At 32.9% G+C, this 23,784-nt stretch overlaps 13 protein-coding genes across 13 annotated transcripts, besides 11 other annotated features; 6 read left to right on the top strand and 7 right to left on the bottom strand.

Annotated features, from left to right (window-relative positions):
• Positions 1 to 15: 15 nt before the first annotated feature.
• On the top strand, positions 16 to 3,204 carry TVAGG3_0475660 (uncharacterized protein; the record flags this gene model as incomplete). Its single annotated transcript, XM_001324345.1, has 1 exon — positions 16 to 3,204. One exon carries the CDS (start codon positions 16 to 18, stop codon positions 3,202 to 3,204), a length of 3,189 nt encoding a protein of 1,062 aa, XP_001324380.1.
• Positions 3,205 to 3,439: 235 nt separating this feature from the next.
• Positions 3,440 to 3,472: a mobile genetic element.
• Positions 3,473 to 3,611: 139 nt separating this feature from the next.
• Positions 3,612 to 3,644: a mobile genetic element.
• Positions 3,645 to 4,123: 479 nt separating this feature from the next.
• TVAGG3_0475630 (uncharacterized protein) lies at positions 4,124 to 4,651 on the bottom strand (the record flags this gene model as incomplete). The annotated part of the gene is made up of 1 exon (XM_001324344.1): positions 4,124 to 4,651. One exon carries the CDS (start codon positions 4,649 to 4,651, stop codon positions 4,124 to 4,126), a length of 528 nt encoding a protein of 175 aa, XP_001324379.1.
• Positions 4,652 to 4,922: 271 nt separating this feature from the next.
• TVAGG3_0475620 (uncharacterized protein) lies at positions 4,923 to 6,017 on the bottom strand (the record flags this gene model as incomplete). Its single annotated transcript, XM_001324343.1, has 1 exon — positions 4,923 to 6,017. The coding sequence occupies one exon, from the start codon at positions 6,015 to 6,017 to the stop codon at positions 4,923 to 4,925; it is 1,095 nt and encodes a 364-aa protein (XP_001324378.1).
• A 579-nt stretch (positions 6,018 to 6,596) lies between these two features.
• TVAGG3_0475610 (uncharacterized protein) lies at positions 6,597 to 7,547 on the top strand (the record flags this gene model as incomplete). Its single annotated transcript, XM_001324342.2, has 1 exon — positions 6,606 to 7,547. One exon carries the CDS (start codon positions 6,606 to 6,608, stop codon positions 7,545 to 7,547), a length of 942 nt encoding a protein of 313 aa, XP_001324377.1.
• Positions 7,548 to 7,629: 82 nt separating this feature from the next.
• Positions 7,630 to 9,005, bottom strand: TVAGG3_0475600 (uncharacterized protein; the record flags this gene model as incomplete). Its single annotated transcript, XM_001324341.1, has 1 exon — positions 8,277 to 8,948. One exon carries the CDS (start codon positions 8,946 to 8,948, stop codon positions 8,277 to 8,279), a length of 672 nt encoding a protein of 223 aa, XP_001324376.1.
• A 374-nt stretch (positions 9,006 to 9,379) lies between these two features.
• Positions 9,380 to 10,542, top strand: TVAGG3_0475590 (protein serine/threonine/tyrosine kinase protein; the record flags this gene model as incomplete). The annotated part of the gene is made up of 1 exon (XM_001324340.1): positions 9,871 to 10,482. One exon carries the CDS (start codon positions 9,871 to 9,873, stop codon positions 10,480 to 10,482), a length of 612 nt encoding a protein of 203 aa, XP_001324375.1.
• Positions 10,543 to 11,090: 548 nt separating this feature from the next.
• On the bottom strand, positions 11,091 to 11,744 carry TVAGG3_0475580 (ankyrin repeat protein family; the record flags this gene model as incomplete). Its single annotated transcript, XM_001324339.1, has 1 exon — positions 11,091 to 11,744. The coding sequence occupies one exon, from the start codon at positions 11,742 to 11,744 to the stop codon at positions 11,091 to 11,093; it is 654 nt and encodes a 217-aa protein (XP_001324374.1).
• A 411-nt stretch (positions 11,745 to 12,155) lies between these two features.
• Positions 12,156 to 12,338: a mobile genetic element.
• Positions 12,339 to 12,400: 62 nt separating this feature from the next.
• Positions 12,401 to 12,518: a mobile genetic element.
• A 38-nt stretch (positions 12,519 to 12,556) lies between these two features.
• On the bottom strand, positions 12,557 to 14,132 carry TVAGG3_0475550 (uncharacterized protein; the record flags this gene model as incomplete). Its single annotated transcript, XM_001324338.1, has 1 exon — positions 12,576 to 14,132. The coding sequence occupies one exon, from the start codon at positions 14,130 to 14,132 to the stop codon at positions 12,576 to 12,578; it is 1,557 nt and encodes a 518-aa protein (XP_001324373.1).
• Positions 14,133 to 14,733: 601 nt separating this feature from the next.
• On the bottom strand, positions 14,734 to 15,651 carry TVAGG3_0475540 (glycoprotein 38 family; the record flags this gene model as incomplete). Its single annotated transcript, XM_001324337.1, has 1 exon — positions 14,734 to 15,651. The coding sequence occupies one exon, from the start codon at positions 15,649 to 15,651 to the stop codon at positions 14,734 to 14,736; it is 918 nt and encodes a 305-aa protein (XP_001324372.1).
• Positions 15,652 to 16,006: 355 nt separating this feature from the next.
• Positions 16,007 to 16,043: a mobile genetic element.
• A 684-nt stretch (positions 16,044 to 16,727) lies between these two features.
• Positions 16,728 to 17,030, top strand: TVAGG3_0475520 (MULE transposase domain-containing protein; the record flags this gene model as incomplete). Its single annotated transcript, XM_051235710.1, has 1 exon — positions 16,728 to 17,030. The coding sequence occupies one exon, from the start codon at positions 16,728 to 16,730 to the stop codon at positions 17,028 to 17,030; it is 303 nt and encodes a 100-aa protein (XP_051093534.1).
• A 295-nt stretch (positions 17,031 to 17,325) lies between these two features.
• Positions 17,326 to 17,387: a mobile genetic element.
• A 120-nt stretch (positions 17,388 to 17,507) lies between these two features.
• Positions 17,508 to 17,616: a mobile genetic element.
• Positions 17,617 to 17,757: 141 nt separating this feature from the next.
• Positions 17,758 to 17,866: a mobile genetic element.
• A 141-nt stretch (positions 17,867 to 18,007) lies between these two features.
• Positions 18,008 to 18,116: a mobile genetic element.
• Positions 18,117 to 18,257: 141 nt separating this feature from the next.
• Positions 18,258 to 18,366: a mobile genetic element.
• A 1,198-nt stretch (positions 18,367 to 19,564) lies between these two features.
• TVAGG3_0475460 (uncharacterized protein) lies at positions 19,565 to 19,927 on the top strand (the record flags this gene model as incomplete). The annotated part of the gene is made up of 1 exon (XM_051235709.1): positions 19,565 to 19,927. One exon carries the CDS (start codon positions 19,565 to 19,567, stop codon positions 19,925 to 19,927), a length of 363 nt encoding a protein of 120 aa, XP_051093533.1.
• An 18-nt stretch (positions 19,928 to 19,945) lies between these two features.
• Positions 19,946 to 20,191, top strand: TVAGG3_0475450 (serine threonine-protein phosphatase family; the record flags this gene model as incomplete). Its single annotated transcript, XM_051235708.1, has 1 exon — positions 19,946 to 20,191. One exon carries the CDS (start codon positions 19,946 to 19,948, stop codon positions 20,189 to 20,191), a length of 246 nt encoding a protein of 81 aa, XP_051093532.1.
• Positions 20,192 to 20,469: 278 nt separating this feature from the next.
• Positions 20,470 to 21,044, bottom strand: TVAGG3_0475440 (uncharacterized protein; the record flags this gene model as incomplete). The annotated part of the gene is made up of 1 exon (XM_051235707.1): positions 20,470 to 21,044. A coding segment is annotated over one exon (575 nt), but the record flags the coding sequence as incomplete, so codon positions are not given.
• Positions 21,045 to 21,494: 450 nt separating this feature from the next.
• Positions 21,495 to 23,784: part of a mobile genetic element that runs on past the window's edge.

Here is a 23,784-nt window from a genome sequence, read left to right as displayed (position 1 = left end):
GGCAACGAGGAGCGAATGAAAGTTGCTCTCAACGCAATGCTTGAAAGGAAAACCGTAGATTGGATAAGAGAAACCAGAATTTGCGCATTTGAAAATTGCGTAAGGCCAACGTTCTTAACTATACGTGCAAACAAGGCCTTGAGTGACTATTCCAACACTCTGGGTATGTTTTGGAACGAAATCATCAATGATAACACCGACCACTTAATTTCCTTAACAAACCAGGTTGCATCGTCATATATAACGTTAACAGGATTGTTCAAACAGTACGGAACCGCTGGACAATTGAGTTCTCCTTATAATAAATTTTGCCAAATCACAAATTACAACACAGAAAGCCAGAATACCAATTTTGCGTATGCGCTTGTATCCAGATCTGGCAATAAAGGGGAATCCTCGTTCACATGTTCTCATTTGACCCAGAATCTCTTTGTATATATGGCAATTTGCTTATTAATCATAAATATGTCGATAAACTTATACATGGACCTGAAGATCAATCAGATGTGGAACGCCTCCATCGATGCCTTCAAGATTATTCAATCTGTTGCAGCTGGATCTTTCGTATCAACAGTAATTCAGCTGAAACCTTCCTTAAACATCTCACAGTACGTATACTCTAACAAAACATTTGATTCCAAGCTGGAAAACTTAACAGGCGACTTACAAATCTTTGTAAATGAAATTACAAAGCATTTAAACGAATTAAAAGCCTACAAGACCGAAGATTTCTCTCAGATAATCAATAAATGGCTTGTTAAACAGTTCAATGTTACCAGATTCCCTTCAACTGTTGAAACAGCTCTTGGTATTTTGGCATCTAGTTACCAAAGCGTTGTTTCAGGTAATGTTCCTAGTTACGATGGCTTGTATGTTAAAGGGAGCACGGATTTGATCATTTATTCCCAGAATCTTTACGATACAATTTCGGAATTAAGCAACTACGCGATCAAAATGGTTCATGACTATTCCAGGGTGATGAGGATCGTTAATCTGAGCTTCATTTTCATTGGTTTGCTTCTAATGATACTTTTTGCGTTCATTATGTTGAAATCCATATTATCCTTCTTCCAACCGCTGTTCAAACTGTCCAAAACCGACCTAATTACGATCACGAAAGAGCTGATTTCGTGGGTAAAGGACAATCACCAGCAACAAGAGGATAATAACATAAGATACAACAGGGAACTGATTATTTCGAAGACACATACCAATACTTACACCAATTCCATCTTCAGAAATAATCTAATCTTCAAAAGATTTTTTATGTATTTGTTATTCATCATAATACTGACTGTTTACTCCGAAACTATATGCTCTACGCTGAAAGGAGATGCTACAGATATCGGTTCGTCACTTTACGCTTATTTAATGCCATATCAACTTTTGAAAATCGGCCAACTCTTCTTGTTAGCGAGAAAAGATGTAGTATATAACAATAATGTCTCGAATACAAGAAGGTTGCTCGAAGAAAGTACTTTGGAATCGAATAATTTTATGAGATATCAATGTACTACGAATTCTAAAGAACCTGATATGGAGAAATTTAATCGTATAGTAAGCGAATTGAATCTTAATGGTCAAAGAACTGTTCTGGCCGACGAATCTGATATAAATGAAACTGCCACGCAAGAAATGAGGAAAGCGCACATCAAGAACCTCTATACCATGATAGAATTCGCTCGTAAGATGGTGAACACCGCCGTGGCCAAGTTTGCCGCTTCTAACCCGAGAGTTATGGATATCGCACTTTACATATCTGTTGATATTTCATCACCGCGCGACCAACGATCACTTTTCTCAGCTATAGACAACGCGGCGTTGAATATCTACGACAGCTTGAACAAGAATTACAAGAATGAGGACTTCCGGTCGTTGGTTGTCCAAATTATCAAGATATCAACGACATATTCAGACTTTTGTGAAGTTTCCATTCAGAAGAACTTAGTTATTCAGCGAGATAATATCATGTTCTCTATAACCATGCAAGCTATCCTTTCTTTCTCTCTCATTCTGTTTGTCCTGGCCATATATACTACAAACGGTACTTTCTGGTTGAATTACGACGTTCTGACGAAATGTATAATTTCTAGTCTTCCGAAATTCAACAACAGCAACGGTTCGTTAACAGATTCCATCAGTTTATCCACACGAGAAGAAGAGATGAAGAAATCGAGTGCTGTTGTCGTTGATATAATGAACTCATATGAGCTTAGAGAAGATTTATTAGAACACCATATTCTTTTGAACTCGAATGAGATTGTTGTATCATGTAGTTCATTAATCGAAGACTTTCTGAGCAGTCCTCCAATGCTTGGCCGGAAATTCGATGATTGTATCAACAGTATCGGTACAATTATTCCATCAGAGCTTACAAATGATGATTCCAATGGCAAAGCAACGCGTATTTTGTTTCGGCCGAAAGATGAAAAGAAAAGAGACATAATCATGGAAATCTTGAAGTACAAATTCGACAATCTAGAGATGAAAGAAGGAAATGTTAGTTACGTATGTGTAATCACTGATAAAACAAAAGAATACGAAGCAACAGTTTTATGGAGAAATGAATTGAACCAATTAAAATTGATTGGTTTACAATTTATGCCAAGTGAAGTTTACGACTCACTTACAGGTGATGAAAGTGTTACTACTTTACAGATAAATAACGCATATGTTAGTACATTTTATATCAGAGGAATTAAAGGAATTGATACTATTTCTGCAGTGAAACAAATTGTTATTTTGGGATGTAAAGAATATAATCATATTTGGCCAGTTGCGAGATCAACAATTGCGATCAAATTGTACTCAGGATTGTTGGATCAGAACATTTCACATTTCAGAGCATTGATAACTCTTCTGCATGTTTCGTTACGGATATCAAAGAATTTGTCAGATATCAATGTCGAACCACACTGTGTCATTTCTAAAGTGAAAGCAACACACGCGACATTCGGAATTGATACTCCTCCGATATTCGAAATGAGAGATGACAACCCTTACGACTTGATTCTCGCAATGGGTTCTCCCGCGCACAAGATATCTATTTCGCGTGAACCATACGAGATTTTGTACAACACAGGAATTCCTACTGAATTCGCTTTCTACTTCAGATCTGAAGGATTCCACAAAGTTTCTTACGACACTATTAATGAAGTCGAATCTATTATTGAACGAGAACAAATGCAATTAGCAATTGTTTGATTTTTGTTTTATGTATTATGTTTTAAATTATATTTTTTTGTATGATTATTATTAATTAATAATTTTTTTTCATCATATCAAAAAGATATCAATGGATCAACACCCCTTCATTATGCAGAAGGATATTTTCTTCTCTTCTAAAAAAGTGTGATGGAAATATTGTTCTTACTTATTTATTATTTAGTATGATTAAAAATATTTTTTTTAGTTTATGAAAATATCAATAATAAACATATTAAGGGTTCACTTACCACTTTCTGACATGCTCTTTATTTTAATAACAAAAAAAGTATAACAGTCAGATGAGGTACTAGGTAGTGAATTATAATAACTCTTTCCCGATTAAAAATATTAACTTTTTATCCTAGAAAATTAGGATATATAGCATAAGTGTCAAAAAAATTTGAGAGAATGTCAGAAAGTGGTATGTGCACGCTTAAGGCGCATTTTTAAAATCTTTAAGTTTTAATAAAAAAGCCAAGTTGAAGTTCCAGAAAATTGAAAAAAATAAGAAACTTTAGACATTAAGACTGTTGGTTCAATGAAACAATTTTCAGGATAATAATAGGAAATACTGTTAGTATCAGAATTCGGTTTATCTCTTTCAAATTTAACTGTTCCATATCCTTCTGTTGATTTTGATTCAACATATGAATCAGTAATAGTCAATGTGCATTCTTCGTATAAAGCTTCAAACATAATTACTACTGTGTTATTTAAAAATACACTGTGATCAATAGTAGTATTATATATACAACGTAATAGAACTTGGTCATCGTCTGTTCCGCATTTATTGCCAATAACATTGCAATAAGAAACTGCATATATTTCCGAATTAAGTGTACTGCCAAAATAAAGAGAAATACCACTGGATTGGTTGTTTCCTCTGAAAGTGGAAAAATTACAGTAACCTGATTTTCTAAAGGTCACTAACTATTGATGAACCGGAATTGCATTTATTGTAAGTGATATTGTTATTCTTAATTTGGACATCACCAAATGCCATGTAAAATGTGTAACTTCCTTCTGATTCACTTTCTCCGCAGTCTGAAACAGAAATTTCAAAGACATAGTTTTCGTTAGTATTAGTAGGTGGTACTTTATGAAAAAATGCATTGCAGAAGCTTGTATCTATTGATTTAAAATAACAATTTCGTTGTTGAACAATATGCCCTGCTAAATAACCGTAAAAGTAAACAGATCCACCACCAGATCCTGAAGTGGATTTACATCTATTAAATACAGACTCTTCAAGTAATACATATAAATCGTTACTTCTTTCGATATGAATTGCACCGTTTTCTGTACAATTTTCAAAGATACAAATAAAAACGTAATAATTTTTAGGGCTTGTAGTATCATATAATGCTGTTCCATTATGAGTTTGATTAACTTTATCTGCATTACCAAAATATTCAGACCAGCTGAATCTTTTTGCGTTTTTCATATTTGAACTGAGTTTCGACCATTTCAGATTGATAATGAGATATAATTATTTGATGATAAAAAATTTTTACTTTGATCTGACTATAATTTGCTAGGTGAGGAATGTGAATAATAATTTGTTAGAAAAATATGAATGTCACTTTTTTACAATTTTATCTCAATTTCAATATATTCTTATGTTTATGTCATCATCGATAAAAAGATGAAATACGAAGTAACCATTTAAATTGATTGGTTTAAAATTTATGCCGAGTGAAATTTACGACTCACTTTCAGTAGATAAAAGTGTTACAACACTTCAGATAAACAACGCATATGATGAAACACTTTTCTTCAATGACTGCAAAAATAAATCTGAAATGAAGTTTACAACTATTCATGCAATCTATCATTTTTTTTACAAATAATGCCGGTGAAGTTTCTGTCAATGCACAAAAATAAGAAACTTTAGCTGTCATTACTTTTGGTTCAATGAAACAATTTTCTGCATCTAATAGAGCAATACTAATTGTTTCAGAATTTAAATGATCTCTTTCAAATTTAACAGTTCCTAGTCCAGATGTTGAATTTGAATCAACAAATGAATCAGAAATAGTCATTATGAAACCTTCGAAATCAATATAAAACAAATATACAGCAGTGTTTTTTAAAAATGCGCAGTGATCAATAGTAGTATTGTATTTACAACGAAATAGAACTTGGTCATTGTCTGTTCCGCATTTATTTTCAATAACATTGCAGTAAGAAACTGTTTGTTTTTCCGAATCAGATAAAGTGCCAAGTACAAGGGAATTACTTCCAGTTTGGTTGTTTTCTCTGAATGTTGAGAAATTACAATAGCCTGAAGTGTCCAATGGATAACTATATATTGATGACTTGATCCGGCATTTGTTGTAAGTGATGTTGTTATTCGCAATTTGGACATCACCTGCAATAATTCCAAATGTAGTACTTTTTTCTTCTACACTTTCTCCGCAGTTTGAGACTGAAATTTCAAAAGCATAGTTATAATATTGAACATATTGTTGAAATGCCATGCATTCACTTGTTGCTATTGATTTAAAATAACAATTTCGTTGTTGAACAATATGCCCTGCTAAATAACCGTAAAAATAAACAGATCCACCACCATTTTGTGAAGTGGATTTGCATCTAGAAAATATTGAATCTTCAAGCAATGTGTAAATTTCATTATTTCTTTCGATATAAATTGCACCGTTTTCTTTGCATTCTTTAAAGGTACAAACAAAAACGTAATAATTTTTAGGGCTTGTAGTATCATATAATGCTGTTCCATTATGAGTTTGATTAACTTTATCTGCATTACCAAAATATTCAGACCAGCTGAATCTTTTTGCGTTTTTCATATTTGTACTGAGTTTCGACCATTTCTGATTGCTGATGAGATCGAATTATTTGATGAGAAAGAATCTCTACTTTGCTCTGCTTATAATTTGTCATATGTTTAATATATTTGAAATGTCACTTTTCGAAGGTTCTGACATTTCACAAAGTTTATATTATGGAAACGAAGGCATTCCTTAGCTATGAATTTTGATTTAACAAAAATAGTTCAGTTTCAAACAGCGGAACAAAGGATTATTAGTATTCCAATTGAAAACATTAAAGATGCACTTACCTTTTTCTGACATGCTCTCAAAAAATCAATATAACACAGTATATCAGAATGCTATTTAAGCGCACCATTAATATACAAACATGTCAACAATTAGGAAAATAATCGAATTTTTTTAATACTTTTTCATAAAAATTTTGAAATTCCAATTCCTTGATGAAACGCCTTCAAGTGCCATTGAGACTCTATATAGCAACGTTCCTCTCAATTTTATAATTGAAACCAATAGCTGATTCCCAACTGAATGATTTAAGTTGAATTGGAGAGTTTTGATTTTTTTGAAAGAAAATACTTTACAATAATCATAATTTTCTAAAAAATGTTTAACTTTGACGCGGATCTTTATAACATTGATGCTCACTTTACAGATGAAGCCACTTCAATAGTCACATTTAACAATGTTACAAACATTGGAACAATAGTTCTTGTTGGACCAAAAAATACCGGCAAATATTCTGTTTTCGGACAAATATTTGAGAAATTTAGAAGAGCCCCCGGTCTATCAAAAGAAAAACATGAGTCTAAAAGAATGGAAATTAGGAATACAATGTTTAGATTCCCAATCCAATACACAGCACAAGTTCCAACAGATTTGCAACAGCATCGTGAATATTTCGAAGGTTGCAAGACATTGGTTTACGTTATTGATGCAAACAAACCAGTAGATACTGACGCAGCAAACGCAATTCAATTTATTCGAAATTCTCTTATTGATAAAGTATCTGTTCATGTATTATTCAATCAGTCTGATCTCCTCGGAAGCAATTTAGATACAGTAATTCAAAACCAAACTACTTTGTTAAAACCTATCTTCAATGACGCTGTTTTTCATACTACTTCACTGATGGATGGCTCGACTGTTCGTGCCATTGTCGAAATCCTACAGTCATCCATCCCTCAATCATCAAAAATGGTTGAATCTATGGATAGATTTGCGAAAAGCCTTGAATTGAAGAACTGTTTCTTAATTGATCTTCAAACTAAGCTTCCTTTCCTTACAGGCGGTGACCAGCTGTCCCTCGAAACCTATGTTATGGTACAACATGCAACAGAAATGTTTGTTTCAATGGCATCGATGATGGATGCGAAATCTGCCCAATCTACAATGTCTATCGAAATGGATGGAGTGCATTACCATCTATTTTGGTCGACATTTGACGTAATTTTAGTTGGAGTCTCAGATAAACACATTCCGACTGCTACGTCTAAAAATAATGTGTTAGCGCTACTTAATACACTTAGAAGAATCCTTCAACAATAAATGTAATTATATTTTATTCAAATTCATATTTTATTTTTATATGAAATCTCAGTAATTGAGAAAACTGTATAAACATCCCCCAAAAAGAATATGGTTACAATCAATTGAAGACGATTTTGTGATTAATGAATGTTTATTAAAATTAAAAACTCAAAAAAATCCTTCATTCCGTTCGTATTTGGACAAAATCTCATAGTTATTCATCATTGCTGATCATATTTGGATGAAACCAAAATGAAACTTTTCTACTGTCACTTTTTCGAAACAGAAAAAATGAACATTTTTTAATTTTGCCTTTAATGCCACAAATACGCAATTGTAAACAAAATTGAAGAATGAGTATTGTTAGGAAGGCGATACTATCTAATGTCCTCCATATGAGTCTCAACAAAACATAAAAGAGAAGGAGATAAATGCCAATCAATCTATTAGTCTCGGAATTCAAAAAATCGTCACTTTTACAAAAAAAAAATTGAAGAAAGTAATTTTACAGAATGTTATTACTAAAATGATAGGAAATAGGACAAAAAACATTTGATACTGTGAATTTCATCAAACATTGATAAATAATAAAAAATTGATGTGATTTTTTCCCAAAAGACAATGATTGATGAATTTTCTAATAAGATCATACCTTGGCAATCAAGTGTCAGCATAATAAATCCAATGTATAAAGCAAATAAGAAATAATAAAGAAAATCTTGGTAAAAAGTTATTTCTGAGGGAAATTTATGACTTGATCTCTTCTGTAAGATTTACTTCGAAGTCTTTTAATGCTCTTTGAATTTGTGTTTCGTCATTTTTGAAAACGCATCTGAAACATTTATTTTTCTCATCAACATCAGCAGAGATGCATCCGTAATCTGAGAATAGTTCCACTATGTAATTTAAATCGATATCAATTGGAAGATCTTTAGTATAAAGCAGTTTGTTGTATGAATTCGGCTGAAATAGATCTACACCTGAGATTTGTGACATATCTCGGTCAGTCATAACGCACCAATTTTCTCCTGCATCAAGTATTTTTAATTTTTGTCTATCATGCCTTTTAACAATTGCATTTTGAGTTATCAAATCATGCACTGAGTTGTTATAATCATTTTTCTTGATTAAAACGCAATTTGATGGTATTATATCTAAATTATCCCAAAATTGAACTACAAAGTTGTCAAATTTGTAAAGATTATATTCTCTGATATTCGAATTTGTTGAAAATTTTATAGGGTCGTACATTTTTGAAGGCTTATTGTTTTGATCTAAAGTAAATGTTGCTTTCTTAAATCTTTCGTTCTGCTTTTGAATAGTTGCAAGAAAAGCATTAAATACTTTAACTGTTGGAAATCCAAGAGCATAATATGAAGTAGAATACGAACTTGGTGCTGATTGAGGCACAAAATTCATGTTTTTTTTGACTAGAAATTGTCACTTCAAAAATAGAAATAAATAATCCAATTTCATTGAACCACATGTCTACAGCTTAAATATTTTCTGTTTTTTATTTCAACTCGAAAATATTAATTATTTTTTGGAAAATATAAGTCAAAAATTTGGTTTATGCTGCTGTAATTCTTACCTTAGTGTTTTGCATCATTTTCCCTAATGACCAAACAACTACAACGAATTGAATACCTTATTGAAAATCTAAAGTCAAGTAGAACATGGCAAGAGATCAAAATGAAAAATACAAGAAGTAGTGTGATCTATCAGACACGATTAAACATTCCTTATAACGTTTACTCAGGAAATATTAATAAATAGATTGATTTCACTTTGATTTATAATGATATTTTTGATTGTTTCGTCTTCACTGGTAATGCACATCGAATATCAAGATCTATATGAAATTTACATGTCAATTTTTCAAATTTACTTGTCAAATAAAAGATCGATTTCCAATTTTTGTTTTTATTTTATGGCTGATGGCGAAGATACATTAATGGATCGATTGATTTTTACAGAAGGAGACGTTATAGCTGATAAATATCGTGTAATTTCGGACTATGAACCTGGAGGAAATTCGAATGTATATAGATGCATTGATTTGGCGAACAATTCAGAAGTAGTTATTAAGTGCTTCCGATTGATTGGAAATTTCGGAAATACTTTCGTAAAATTGTTAGCTCTATATAGTAATTTACAAAAAATTCAAGAATCGTCGTATTATTTTTGCAAATTTCATACTTGGTTCAAATTTGAAGGGCATACGTGCATAGTTATGGAAAAATATGGTCCCTCATTATACGATATTTTGAAATATTATAAATTTCAAGGGTGGAGACTAGAAACTATAAGACAAATTCTAACGCAAATTGTTCATTCCCTTATGATATTGAGATCAATCGGTAGGTTACACGGAGATTTAAAGCCCGAGAACATTTTAATTGATCCTAGTATTCAAATCACAAATTCTGATATGTTTCTTAATACAGCTAATCCACAACCAAGATATTTACAAGTTAAATTAATAGATTTAGAATCAGGAAGTAAATATTACTCATGGGGTCATAAATTAATTACGACAATCTATTACAGAGCTCCAGAAGTAATCCTTGGACTTCCATGGGGCCATGAAATAGATCAATGGTCGCTAGGATGCATTGCATTTGAGTTATATTTCGGAAAAATTTCATTTTCTCCAGGAGAAAGTGAAGCAAACCTATTCGGGATACAACATATGATAGGGCAGTTCCCAGAAAAGATGATAAATGAGTGCACAATCCCTAAATTCAAGAGACTTTTTGAGAATGGGCTTATTAACCCAAAAAACATCAGCACGGAGAGCTATGAGGCATTAGTAGGCTGCACTCCATTATACAAACTCGAAATGGACTCTGATTTGAAAGATTTGATTTTGAAACTTTTATCATTTGACCCATTTCACAGGCCATCACTTGATGAAATACTTAATCATCCATTTTTGGTGCCAAAGGATTAATATTACCATGAAAGGTTTCAATTATTTGTTTGTTCAAATTTTTATCCATGTAATAAAAACTATTGTAATTAATATATCTGATGTAACAATCAAAAGATTTATACTTCGATTGCTTTTGATTAAAGTTCTGTTCGACATTTGATGCAAAAATAATCATAATCAAGATAATTCCAATTTTATATACTTTTTGAGCGCGGACACGCTGGTTAAAAATATACAAACTTGTTAATTTATAGATTTATTTGAGATTTCTTAGTCCGTATTCATCATTGCATGTAGAATGACTTCTGAGCGCATTACATCAGAAAAATAAAAATATTGTAACGACAAATAGCTGGGCAAAAATTCACCTTCGTTATAGTAAAAATGCTCATTCAATATTCAATTTAATGATTCTTCAAGTTAGAGTTCTCTTACATATATTTACTCAATAAAAACATATCCAAATCATTATTGATGACAATATCATGCAAAATCTAATTAATCATTCTCTTTAAATTTGTTTGCTTAACATGAATTTCCAATTTAATAATAATTGTAAATGTTTTGATCGAGTTCTTTTTTTATCTTTTCCCACTCTAATATAACCCAAAAGTTATGATCCTTAGTTACTTAGCGCCCACAGAAATTAGATATTCTTTTACATCATTACTTGAAAATGAAAGTGGAGTCCGCCCATAATTATCCATTGCATCTTTAAATGCTCCAACAGAGATGAGATATTGAACAACTTCAAGATGGCCATTTTTGGAAGCTTTAATGAGTGGAGTATTTCCATCTTCATCCTTTGCTTCTTTATCAGCTCCAACAGAGATGAGATATTTAACAAATTCAAGTAAGCCTTTTTCTGATGCTATAATGAGTGGAGTATTTCCATTATTATCCTTTACTTCTTTATCGGCTCCAATAGAGATAAGATACTTAAAAATTTCAAAATGACCAAATTTTAATGCATCAATTTGTGGAGTATATCCAAATTCACCTTTTACTTCTTTATTTGCGCCAATAGAGATAAGATATTTAACAATTTCAATATGGCCAAATGTCAATGCCTGAATAAGTGGAGTATCTCCATAAGAATTCTCTGCTTCAAAATTAGCTCCGATAGAAATAAGATATCTAACAGCTTCAAAATTGCCATGTTGTGCTGCGTAAATGAGTGGAGTCCATCCAGGACCATCAGTTACTTCTTTATTTGCCCCAATAGAGATAAGATATTTAACAACTTCTAAATGATCATTTATTGAAGCACGAATTAGCATTTTGTTGATAACTCTATTCTTATCTTCTATATTAGATTCAACAGAGATGAGATATTTAACAACCTCAAGATGACCACATGCTGATGCTTCACACTATCGTCAAAATTAGACAAAGATTTAAGTATGAAATTGCTCGGAATCCTCTATGGTTGCACTTTCATCTTTCTGACATGCTCTCATATTATCAATACGTCTTTTATTTTATTTCAAAAAAGAATAATTGCCATAGATATTAACTTTTTATCATAGAATAGTTGGATATTAATCTTAGGAGTCATTCTATCTACTAATTCAGGCGGAATTGATTTTCTTCCTTTATTAAGGTACCAAAGTATGCTCGTAAAATCTTTTTTTAGTTGAAAATGATAATTTTGTCACTTTTCCAGACGACAATATAAAACATCCTCTTAAGGCTCCGGTTCCACTCTCTCAATATTTAAAATAGAATATATCTGTAAATAAGGGTTTTTCTTGACTTATAATTAAAGTCATTATATTAGTGCAATATAAGCTATAATATTATATCATGATATATGGCGTAGCATTGCCAGAAAACTCTTATTTTCAGTAATATTCATATTTAAAAATTGAAAGTACGCTTGTCTAATTTTGACGATAGTGTGTCGGCAAGAAAAAGGGTGGGACTGGAGCCTTAAGGGTGCCCTTACGCCACTATGACATGGCCTTCAATTCAGATATATAAGGTTAATTTTCAATGACGCTTCACGCCAGTTGTCAAAAATTTGAATCAAAGTCAGATGGGCTTAAGTGCAGTATAATCTTAGGTAAAAAAAAGTTAAAGAAAGAATTGAATTTTTTTATTAATAAAACTTACATTTGAACAATTTGTTCACTCTGGTTGATCATATTCTTCGACTGAGCCGTTGCATGGAGTTCTTTCACGAATTCCAAAGCGACAACTAAGTTTCTGAACAATAATTCTTCTTCGTCATTTGGAGCTTTGTTTTGTTGCTCCATTTCGTATGCATTCGATATCAGCTGCTGCACAGACTGTCTTCCGCCAATTCTCGCCTTGAAGAACTGTCCCAATTTCTTTGTAGACTCGAATAATCCGTTCGGACACTCGGCACAAAGCATCAAATATGTTGCATCATTACTCCACACTGATGCAAGCGTAATCAACAACTCTGTAACAGCGCAATTGACTCTGATTTCGTTGGAAACAAAGTTGTCAAGAATTGAGAGGGAGGCATTGAAAATTTCTGAACAATTGAATTTTTTACCATTCAAATATGTTGTTTGAGATTTTGCCAATGCCAAAGAGACGCGTGGTCTTGCTTCTGCGAGCTGCTTATTGATATCGGACTGTACGAACCATTCTGCGTTGAAAAGGCTCATGAAATCAAAAGAAACTTTGAATTCAGAAGGAGATTGAGGAAGTTCAGGGAAAGCATGCTCTAAAACAATGGTTGATGCACGGAGAGCAAGATATTGGACATCAGTGTTTGTAGATTTGATGAATTCAGGAAGATTTTTGACAAGATATTCGATCAAATTTCCAATTACTTGTAAAGAAGAGAAAGATGCAAGGATATATATAGCATTGGGCAAAGATTTATCTGTTTTCTCTTCAATTATGCATGGACGAAGTAAATTGTCTGAGAAATACTTCGAAAATGAATCAACATAAATTTGTGGGGCAACAGAAAGGGACATGTCGATCGATGATAGGAACTGTTGCTTTGACGCATCAGTAGCTTTCGAATCTAAGCAGTCTCTGATGAATTCAACGCATGTAGCAACTAATGGAGAATATGTAGTGATGAAAGTAAGGAGATTTGGAATAGAATTGGAAGAACTGAGGATTTGCAATAGAGCATCACCCATTACTTGATATTTGGAAACGACAAGTTGTGTAAATTGATGGATTAATGGAGCTGAAGACTCTGACTCAATAAATGACTGAATATCATCCGGAACTATTGTAATATGAAGAATAAGGGTTTCAATAAGCCTGTTGAACTGTTCTGAATTGATTGGCTGCGCATTTTCTATAAATTCATTTAATGGTTTGATAAGAAATGGCTGTGTAAGGAACTGCGCTTCTTGTATCTTTGAAATTTCTGTAAAGAAAAATGATACTTCATCAACAAATCCGTGAGGAATATTTGCTAAGGCGAATTTAACTAAATTGTTTGGAATTTTGTTCTGTTCAAGAACTTGTGAAACAATGTTGATCAATCCACTGGCAATTCCTTCTTTAATCTCGGCAATAAGAGTAATAATTAATTCATGAGAATTTATTAGATTCTGTTGAGTATTCTTTAGAGTTTGGTTGCATAAGCTGGTCCATGTACTAGTTATTTTTTCTTGGATGGAACCAGAAGTCGGTCCTTTCCCGATAAATTTTGAAAAAAATTCATTCATTATCTCAATTGTCACTTTTCTAATAAATCAATCAAAGTAATTTTATTATCATGTAACAGGGTGCATATATAATTTGAAAAAAAAGTTTCCATTCGCTATATACTATAAAATATAAATATTATTGCTGATATTTATATTTTATTGCTGGATGAAGAGGCATCTCGCGATCTAAATTTTTAAGTCGATATCAATGGTACTTAATTTGAGATCCTGGAGCCATTTACTATGAATGTCAGAAATCTCATCTGCATTCCGACTTCATACAAATTTTTACAACAAACTACTTTATCCTGAAAATTACCCAATCGATACTGATACAAAAGTACCGGTCAAAATGGTCAATTTCAAATTTTAATTTGATTTGTTTCTAGTCTTCCAATTTTTGTTAAAACCTGTACGTTGCAACACATTCAAAATTTCAGGAGACATATTTCAAGTTTGACATAACACATTTTATTATCAATTCTCACAAGTTGAGAAATTGATCAATTTTATTAAACTTATAATTTTAAAAGTATGATATAATATCACTTATTTTTGTGTTCATATCAGTAAATAAAAATGAATATATGCATTTGAAATATGATGCTTTTATAAAGCATTATGGTTCTGGAGCAACTGCAGAAGCACCCTTGCAAACAAAGAACCAGACAAGAACACCGACAATGGCACCAACAACAACAACACATGCAATTACAATACCTGCAATTGCTCCGCCTGAAAGCTTGTTGGAACTTGCTGTAGGGGTAGGCGTGTTGGAAGATGCTTCATTTGTGAGATCTTCAACTCTGAAAGCATCAGCTCTTTGAGGAATCCAGCCTGCAAACTCGGGAAACCATAGCTTATCCCCTTCTTTTGTAGTTTCATATGTAATTGTCACCTTAATTTGCTCTTCAGAACCGCCAACTGTTGTAGCAGGGCCAGTGACTTCAACTTCATTAGCTGCAGTTTCATAATCAGGAATTATTATAATTTTTACCTTATCTTTTGGTTCGCCAACAACTTTATAGGTGTTTCTCGATAAAAATGATGTTCCAATCCCTGCATTATTCACCTTAACATCCTTTTCTATTTTGCCGCTCTTGAGGGAAGTAATATATAGTTCATTATTTATATTTTGGCCATCTATTTCGGATACCCAAGATGGAAAATATTGTAAAATCAGTTGTACTTTACATTCTTTTTCTTTGTCATGACATCTAATTGCTGCGAGAAATCCAGCATCTGCATCATGTGTAGCACCAGGATTATTTATGAAAATAGGATTCGTTACTGTTTTGAATGGCTTTGATAAATCATTAAAATGGTATAAATCAACATCAAAGTCTGACTCACTAGCAACTGCGTATGCATAGGAAGAAATAGATCTGCATTCACCTGCATTAATATTTTCTTCGGTGAAAGATGTTTCTGATTCCTCCCAACTTATAGATGGGCAGTTTGGAATTACGTCTTTATCATCAAGTTTCATTCTTTTACCTAGAGCACTAGAAGCTAAACAGATAAATATACCTAACATTTATGAAAATTGAATTGAATTTGAGAATCTATAAAGTTTTACAAACATGAAAAATAAATTTATGAAAACTTTATAGATCCTTTCAAACATTACCAAAATCTTGTGTTGTTTGCTTCAGTAACGTATTATTGTTAAAAAGTCGTTATTTTAAAAAGTAAAAATTAGAATATTCAAATCTAATTGGAGGGTAATTTTAAATTTTAAAATCCTGCGACTCATCTCACAATTAGAAAAACATATACATGTATATATTTAAGTCAGTTCTAGAACAAAAACAATCGTTCTATGTGAAACAATTCTATTTGTAAATCACTCATTTACATTTTCAATACTCATCAAAAAATGAATCAAAATGTAATAAACAGAAATTCATCAAAAGTGACAGCTCTCAATTTTTTGACATTTGTAAATTCTAAATTGAATGAGAAAAATGAAATAATACTAAGCATAATACAATATTCTAGATTTAATTATAATTAGGAAAAAGTTAGTTTTGAGAGTACTTTTCATAGGCATATAGAATGAAATCTTCTGAAAAATAATATCACATAAACTCATATTATTTTCTAATATATAACTATTTTATATAAAAATCAAATTCAATGATCTTAAAAGCGAAGGATAAACCTCAAAATTTACGAATATAATGAGTGGGAATATAATGCTTATCTATCATAAAACCATATGAAATATCAATTTTTGCTTTACGCCTAATTTTTGACGACAATTAGCAAAAAATGTTAAATGTTAACACTCAGTCCATTTGAATATGAAAAATAAAATTGACTTTGATTAAATGTTTTTATTTATCATGCAATTCTTCTTGCGACCAAAGATTTGAATAAAATTTCAAAAAATAAGATAGCTTAAAAAATAATATACGGTAGTGTTTACTAATAGATGAATAGTATATAAATTCTATTAAAATGGATTTGATCCAAAAAAATATATAAAATTTGATCATAAATAAAATCGTTTTAAATTACTTCTTCATTTAAATTATAACAATTATTTTTGATTTTTATTTATCATCCACATTCAAATTTGAATCTTATCACAAAAGAAGGACCACTTTTATGACTAATGCCAAATCTATAAGCAGAGAATGGCTATTTGAAGCTAAAAGAAGAATAGAAGAAGGTGAATCTTACAAAAGTGTGGGAAAGGAAGTTGAATTGGAAAATGGTAAAATTAAATTGAATGTTGCCGAAAATACAATAAGAAGAGCATTTCAACTTCAAGAAATCGAATTACCAAAAGTTAGTCGCGGCAGAAAACCAAATCCACCAACATTAGTTAGTATACATATCTTGGGTACGGAGGCACTGCGCGCCTCCTTACCCATTATATGTGAATTTGATACTTTACAAAACCGCTAACGTATATTTTACAACACAAACGACAACACTAACTTAACCTTAAATATTTACAAAGCCGCCAACCACTTCACCTCACTAACGTTTTCACTAACGACTTTACTACTGTAAAAAATAAACGTTCTCATTTACAAAAGTATTGCAACTCTTCCCATTGCTTTGCTTCACACAACAGTTCATATTCTTCACTATCGCTGCTGTCACTCCAATCGTCAGAGTCAAAGTCACTGTCAAAATAAATGTTAGTAAGTTTTGACAAAGCTAATGAAACACGCTTACCATTTGTATCTATTGCTTTTGTTATATACGAAAACGATAAAAACGGTTTGACAGAAAAGTGACAACTTTACGTGTCAAAAATATAAAAAGTGATATTTTATTCATCATTATCTTCTTCATAATTTATTTCATATTCTTCGTCTTACCAACAAAAGATGGGAATGTGAACAATTGCGGGCAATTTTTAGCCATTTTGGCTTGGAACTAGAGCCTGCGAGGTACATGGATAGTATCAGTACCTCACAGGCTCTAGTTCTCTATATGGCGCCGAGAAATTTTGGTGAAATGTGGTCGCATTTCACCAAAATTTTTTCGGCGCCATAGGATGAATTGGAGGGTGAGAGATATTATTTCATACAATACTACTCTCACCCTCCAATTCCCAGCCAAAATGGCTAAAAATTGCCCGCAATGTGAACAATTGCGGGCAATTTTTAGCCATTTTGGCTTGGAACTAGAGCCTGCGAGGTACATGGATAGTATCAGTACCTCACAGGCTCTAGTTCTCTATATGGCGCCGAGAAATTTTGGTGAAATGTGGTCGCATTTCACCAAAATTTTTTCGGCGCCATAGGATGAATTGGAGGGTGAGAGATATTATTTCATACAATACTACTCTCACCCTCCAATTCCCAGCCAAAATGGCTAAAAATTGCCCGCAATGTGAACAATTGCGGGCAATTTTTAGCCATTTTGGCTTGGAACTAGAGCCTGCGAGGTACATGGATAGTATCAGTACCTCACAGGCTCTAGTTCTCTATATGGCGCCGAGAAATTTTGGTGAAATGTGGTCGCATTTCACCAAAATTTTTTCGGCGCCATAGGATGAATTGGAGGGTGAGAGATATTATTTCATACAATACTACTCTCACCCTCCAATTCCCAGCCAAAATGGCTAAAAATTGCCCGCAATGTGAACAATTGCGGGCAATTTTTAGCCATTTTGGCTTGGAACTAGAGCCTGCGAGGTACATGGATAGTATCAGTACCTCACAGGCTCTAGTTCTCTATATGGCGCCGAGAAATTTTGGTGAAATGTGGTCGCATTTCACCAAAATTTTTTCGGCGCCATAGGATGAATTGGAGGGTGAGAGATATTATTTCATACAATACTACTCTCACCCTCAATTTTAATTACTTAAACTCATTCTATTTTTTTGACATGTAAATGTCACTTTTACTGAGATCTGACACAATGTCAGATCTCTTTTTTTCGTATATAAGACTTTTATATATCTCCCATTATGTTTGTTGTCGTAAACGCTCAAACTAACTTTACCCTTTCTCCCTCGTATCTGATAGAATGTATTTTCACGAGGAACGAAGAACAAATTCTTGAACTCATGACCGTTGTAGTTTGTTATCTCAATAGTTTTCGTCATTTATATAAAAATAAAATAAAAATAAATGATATCACCACCCCCACACGTATGAAAACATAGCACAAAAATAAATTTAGGGTAGATGGGTATATCTAACCCGATTTCTAACCTCATTTCTACCCTGTTGAATTCATTGCTTTATAACTCTCTTCCTTTATCCAACTCTTCTAGCTTCTTCTTAAGTTCAGCAATGTTGTCTTCATGAAGTTTAATCTTTCTCAAAATTCCTTCTTTATCTAATGGTTGCTTTATCTTTCTAAACTGAACTCTACCATAGATTATTATATAGTGGTGCTATAAGAGTTCATGACATTGAAACACTTATGTCAAAAGTTTTATATCTTAACTATACAAATGTTTTCAAAGAGGACATAGAAAAATATATTGAGGGTATAGAGTTTGTGAGATGTCATTGGACAGAGTTGTATGAAAAATATAAAGACAAGGAAAATGTTTTCTTTATAGTGGACCCGCCGTTCTATAACACATGGGATTTTCAATACCAAGTAGACTGGACTTTGAGAGACTCTTTAGAAACTTTAGACGTTTTACATAACCATCCATGCTTTTACTTTACATCCGATAAAAGTGGTTTGGAAAGTGTCATGAAATGGCTAGAAGATATAAACGACTATGAGTTTAGATATGACAAGATAGAATATGAGAGAGGTCCTATAAACTGGAGAAAGTGTCACAATAAAGAAATTTTATTAGTAAGTAAATGTGGTTTGAAATAGGACTACTTGTTTTGGGTTTTTTCCATTGTGTCATTTATTTATTTGACGTGGCAGAAAAGTACAGAGAATATGAAGATGAATCAATGCCTGCAAATGTTCAGTATATGTACTCGTAAGAGATATTTTTATCTAATATTAAATGGACGCACAGAACTTAGCGAATGCACAGCAACCTGGACAACTAAACCCAGAGAATATTCCAAATGAAGTTAGAATACAAACTGCAATGGCAAACTATGGTCAAGTGCCAACAGATGTACAAATGCAAACTGCCATGTCAAATGACGCTGCGTTAGGTTTGCCACCATGGTATGCAAATATGAGATGGAAAGAGTTTTATACAAACCCTGAAGTGGGATATAAACAACTTTATGCAGATGACGCGAACACAGGAGTTGACCCAGAATATGTTTTCTACCAGAGGAGAAACAGAATGTATGAGCTCCAGTTAAAGAATGCTATGGAACTCAACAGGAAACGTAAGAGACTAGGCGGACATTAGATTTTTACATATAGTAAAATGGGTTTCTTCAGTAAGATAGGAAACTTCTTTCGAAATGTTGGAAGAGGTATATGGAATGGAATAAAAACCGTAGGAAGAGGAATTTGGAACGGTGTCAAAAATATTGGTAAAAGGGTAGGTCAGTTTGTTGGTATTATACCTAAAGACCCTGAACCAGAAGAACAAGCTCCTGTTATACAACAGCCTGAACCTGCACCACAGTCTAGTTGGCAACCAAATCCAACACCACAACCGGTATATTAAAAAATTATATTTTTACCGTTCGATAGTAGTTGTATATGAAACTAAGTTCTAAGTAAAACGCATGGTATAATGGAATTATTCTTTTTCTTCCATCTGTAGTAAACCATACTTGAAAGTCTGAAATACTTCCACTTGGTGGTTCGTATAACTTTGTAGGTTTTTCGTAAAAGTCATTTGCCAAGCATAAGAAAGAGTTTTGGGCGCCAGAAAATGAAGCATGAACAATAATAGCAGCTGGGTCGAAAACATTTTCATATGTTCCATTAGGGTTTTCGACTTCATAAAAGTCTGGGTGTACTGGATATGCTGCAGGCTGATTTAACATCCTCATAAATCTATACCATGCCAAGTTGTTATATTTTGTAGAAATATAAACGTTTTCTCCAAGGTCTTCTATTCTATTGATTTTAACAGTTGCATTTTTCCTGTCATAAATAATATCGAGATGGTATTCTCCCTCGTCAATGTTATACTGGTTTGCATATTCGATATAGATATCGTTTATTTTTTCTTGAAAAGCTTGAAGAGTTGTTTCTAAGTTTACAAGCAAACTAACTTGTAAAAGTTTTCCCTGTTCAAATTTCTCATACATACGTTTTTCTTTGTTATAGTATCGAACTTCAAAACCGACCGTAAATGGGAAACCATGTATGGCTTCTGAAATGAACTTCATTCTACGAAAGCCAATAGCTTTTGTGACAGATGGGTCTCTTAGCCATCTTAATGGGTAGTCAAAACGATAGCCTTCATGCTTTACGGTCTCTGTCTCAAACTTTTGACCGACATTAGTAAAAAGTTCATCTAATGGTTTAGTTGTAGCAACTCTTGAATTTTCTTTTTCTATTGGAAGCATATTTTATCTAGAATAAAAATGTCGAAAGATATTGCTTCCATGAGAGAAATACAACACAACCGACAACTCATTGTGCAAGCTCTAAATAAGAACACAACAAACTTTTCAAACTATTCTAAGATATCTGAGTCATTGAAAGAAGGAAACTTAAAACTGACATTAAACCCAATGACAGATGAGTTTCTATTTCAAGACAAGAAGAACAATACTGTCTGTATAAATCCAACAAAAGGAACTTTAAACGAGAAACCTATAAATGAACTTCTTTTGAAAGCAGATGTTGACAACAAAGCTGACAAAGAATATGTAGACGATGCAATAGCAAAAGAAGAAGAAAGAGCTAACAATGCTTATGCAACAAAAGAACATACTCATCCTGAACTAGCAGACAAAACATATGTTGACAATAAAATGTCAAGTGAAGTGACAAGAGCTGAAAACGAATATTCTAAAAAGACTCATATACATTCTATATCTGAAATAACAGACTTACAAGAAACCTTAAACAGGAAAAGTGCCGTTGGACATACACATACCATTGCAAATATTACAAACTTACAAGAAACCTTAAACAGGAAAAGTGCCGTTGGACATACACATTCTATATCTGAAATAACAGACTTAAACGTTAGCCTTGAAAAGAAAGCAAATAAGAACCATACACATACAAGTTTTACAACTGTTGCTATAGAAAGTATTGAAGGAACGGTTGACGGAACTGATGGGGATGTATTATATTGTAAACCTCCTAACTTTCCACAAGGTTTAACATCGAATGAAAACATAACGACGATGAAAAACATTAGATGTAAAGATGTTTATGTCATGAAGGATGAACATAATATTAAATTCACTGCTCAAGATTTATATGACAAGAAAGCAGACAAAACAGAGCTTCAAACATTAAAGACAGAAATGCTTCAAACATTATATCCTATAGGCTCTATTTATACGTCAATGAACTCTACCAGACCAGAAACAGTTCTGGGTTTTGGAACTTGGACTCAAATAGTCGACAGGTTTTTGTATTGGCAAACTCTTCAAAGGAAACAGGTGGAAGTAAAACGATTTCAGGTGAAAATTTACCTGCACACAGTCATTACATAGATTTAAGTACATTCAAGCAGGTTGGCATAAGCATAGATATTGGGATTGGTCAGCAATGACAAAAGGTAAAGGATATGATGTTAAAGACAACGTTAAGTTTGCTATAAATTGTTACTGGAGTAACACTGAGGGAGGAGGAAACCATACACATCGCGTTTCAGGATATACGCAAACAACGGGACAAAGTAAAGACTACATGCCACCTTACATGACAGTTTACGCATGGTATAGAAATGCTTAGTCGTCATTTTCAACTTCTTTAGCATATTCGTCAGGAGTTGTCTTATATTTGTTAGGAACTGTCTTTGAAAGTATACCACCTTGAACTTTGACAAGTTTGAAACGAGGTCTGACAATAGTAGTTTTATCTTCTGCTTGCAGTGTGTACATTTTGCCTGTTTGCCTAAAACTTCATAATATTCTCTTGTATACTTTCTTCTATTTTTACGAACACGAATGTGAGTACCTGTCGGGTTCCCATTGTTGTCATAGTCAATAGTATTTTCATATGGGTCGCGTTTGGGTATTTCTATTTTACTTTGTCACCTTTCTGAAGTTTGAAGCCCGGCATTCTTTCTTGTTTGTCTCTTTTGACTAAATTATTAAATATATAGTCTTTCTCTAAGTCAGGGTTGTTTTTCATTTCTTCGGGGAGTGGTTTCCCAAACCTTTTTGTTTACGGTTATTGTAAATATTTAAAACTTGTCTCATCTTTGCCATGGAGAAGTGTCTATATTTGTCGTCATATGACATTTCATTTGCTTCACCACCTTGTGGTTGGTTTAAGTCTCTTAACATTTTTATACAACCGTCAATGACACCAAGAGCAGAATGGTTTTGGTCGACAATGAAATATTGGTTTACATTTTTGAACGCAGATAGTTTTTTACATCATCTGATTTGAAAGAACTTTCACAGTCAGATGTCAGTTTTGTTGGATGGTATTTGTCAACGAATATTGTCAAAGCAGTTTTCACATCTAAAATATTTTTGGACCATAATGGTATGGCTTCACAGTATCTTGTGTTTTGACCAACAAATATTAACCAGTATGGAGGTCCATCTGTTCTAACTCTCGGAATGTTTTCCAAGATATCCATAAACCAAGCATTTGGTGTTGAACTAAAGATTTTTATCATGAGTGCTTTCTTTGTCGCTTTAGAAACATAGGGGTCCTTGTTTGGATTCGTCATTTTTTTACCCTATAAGAAATGGGTTTATTTGGCGCATTAGCAGGAGTTGCATCCAGATTTTTGCCCGCAGTGGGAACAATAGCCAGAGGTGTATTTGGAGTTGGAAGGAAGATTTTGAGTACATTAGGTATACTGAAAGAGAAAGCACAACCTATTATACAAACTGTACAGAAAGGTTGGGATGTAGCACGAGATGCAACAAAATCTTATTCCAAATCCTGAAACAAGAGGAAAAGTTCAAGGATGGATGGACAATGTAGGAAGACAAGCAGGAAACTATTATAACAAAGCAAATGACTACTATAACCAAGCAGGACACTATATGGACCAAGGTGAAAGATTCTTTAACAGAGGATATAACCATGCACAACAATGGGTAAACAATAACCAACCTCAACCGCCTCAAACGTGGGGAATGTAAAGTTTTTTACTGAGATGAA

Source organism: Trichomonas vaginalis, chromosome II, assembly GCF_026262505.1.
Source record: "Trichomonas vaginalis G3 chromosome II, whole genome shotgun sequence".
NCBI lineage: Eukaryota > Parabasalia > Trichomonadida > Trichomonadidae > Trichomonas > Trichomonas vaginalis.
This window is presented reverse-complemented; position numbering and strand designations above follow the sequence as displayed.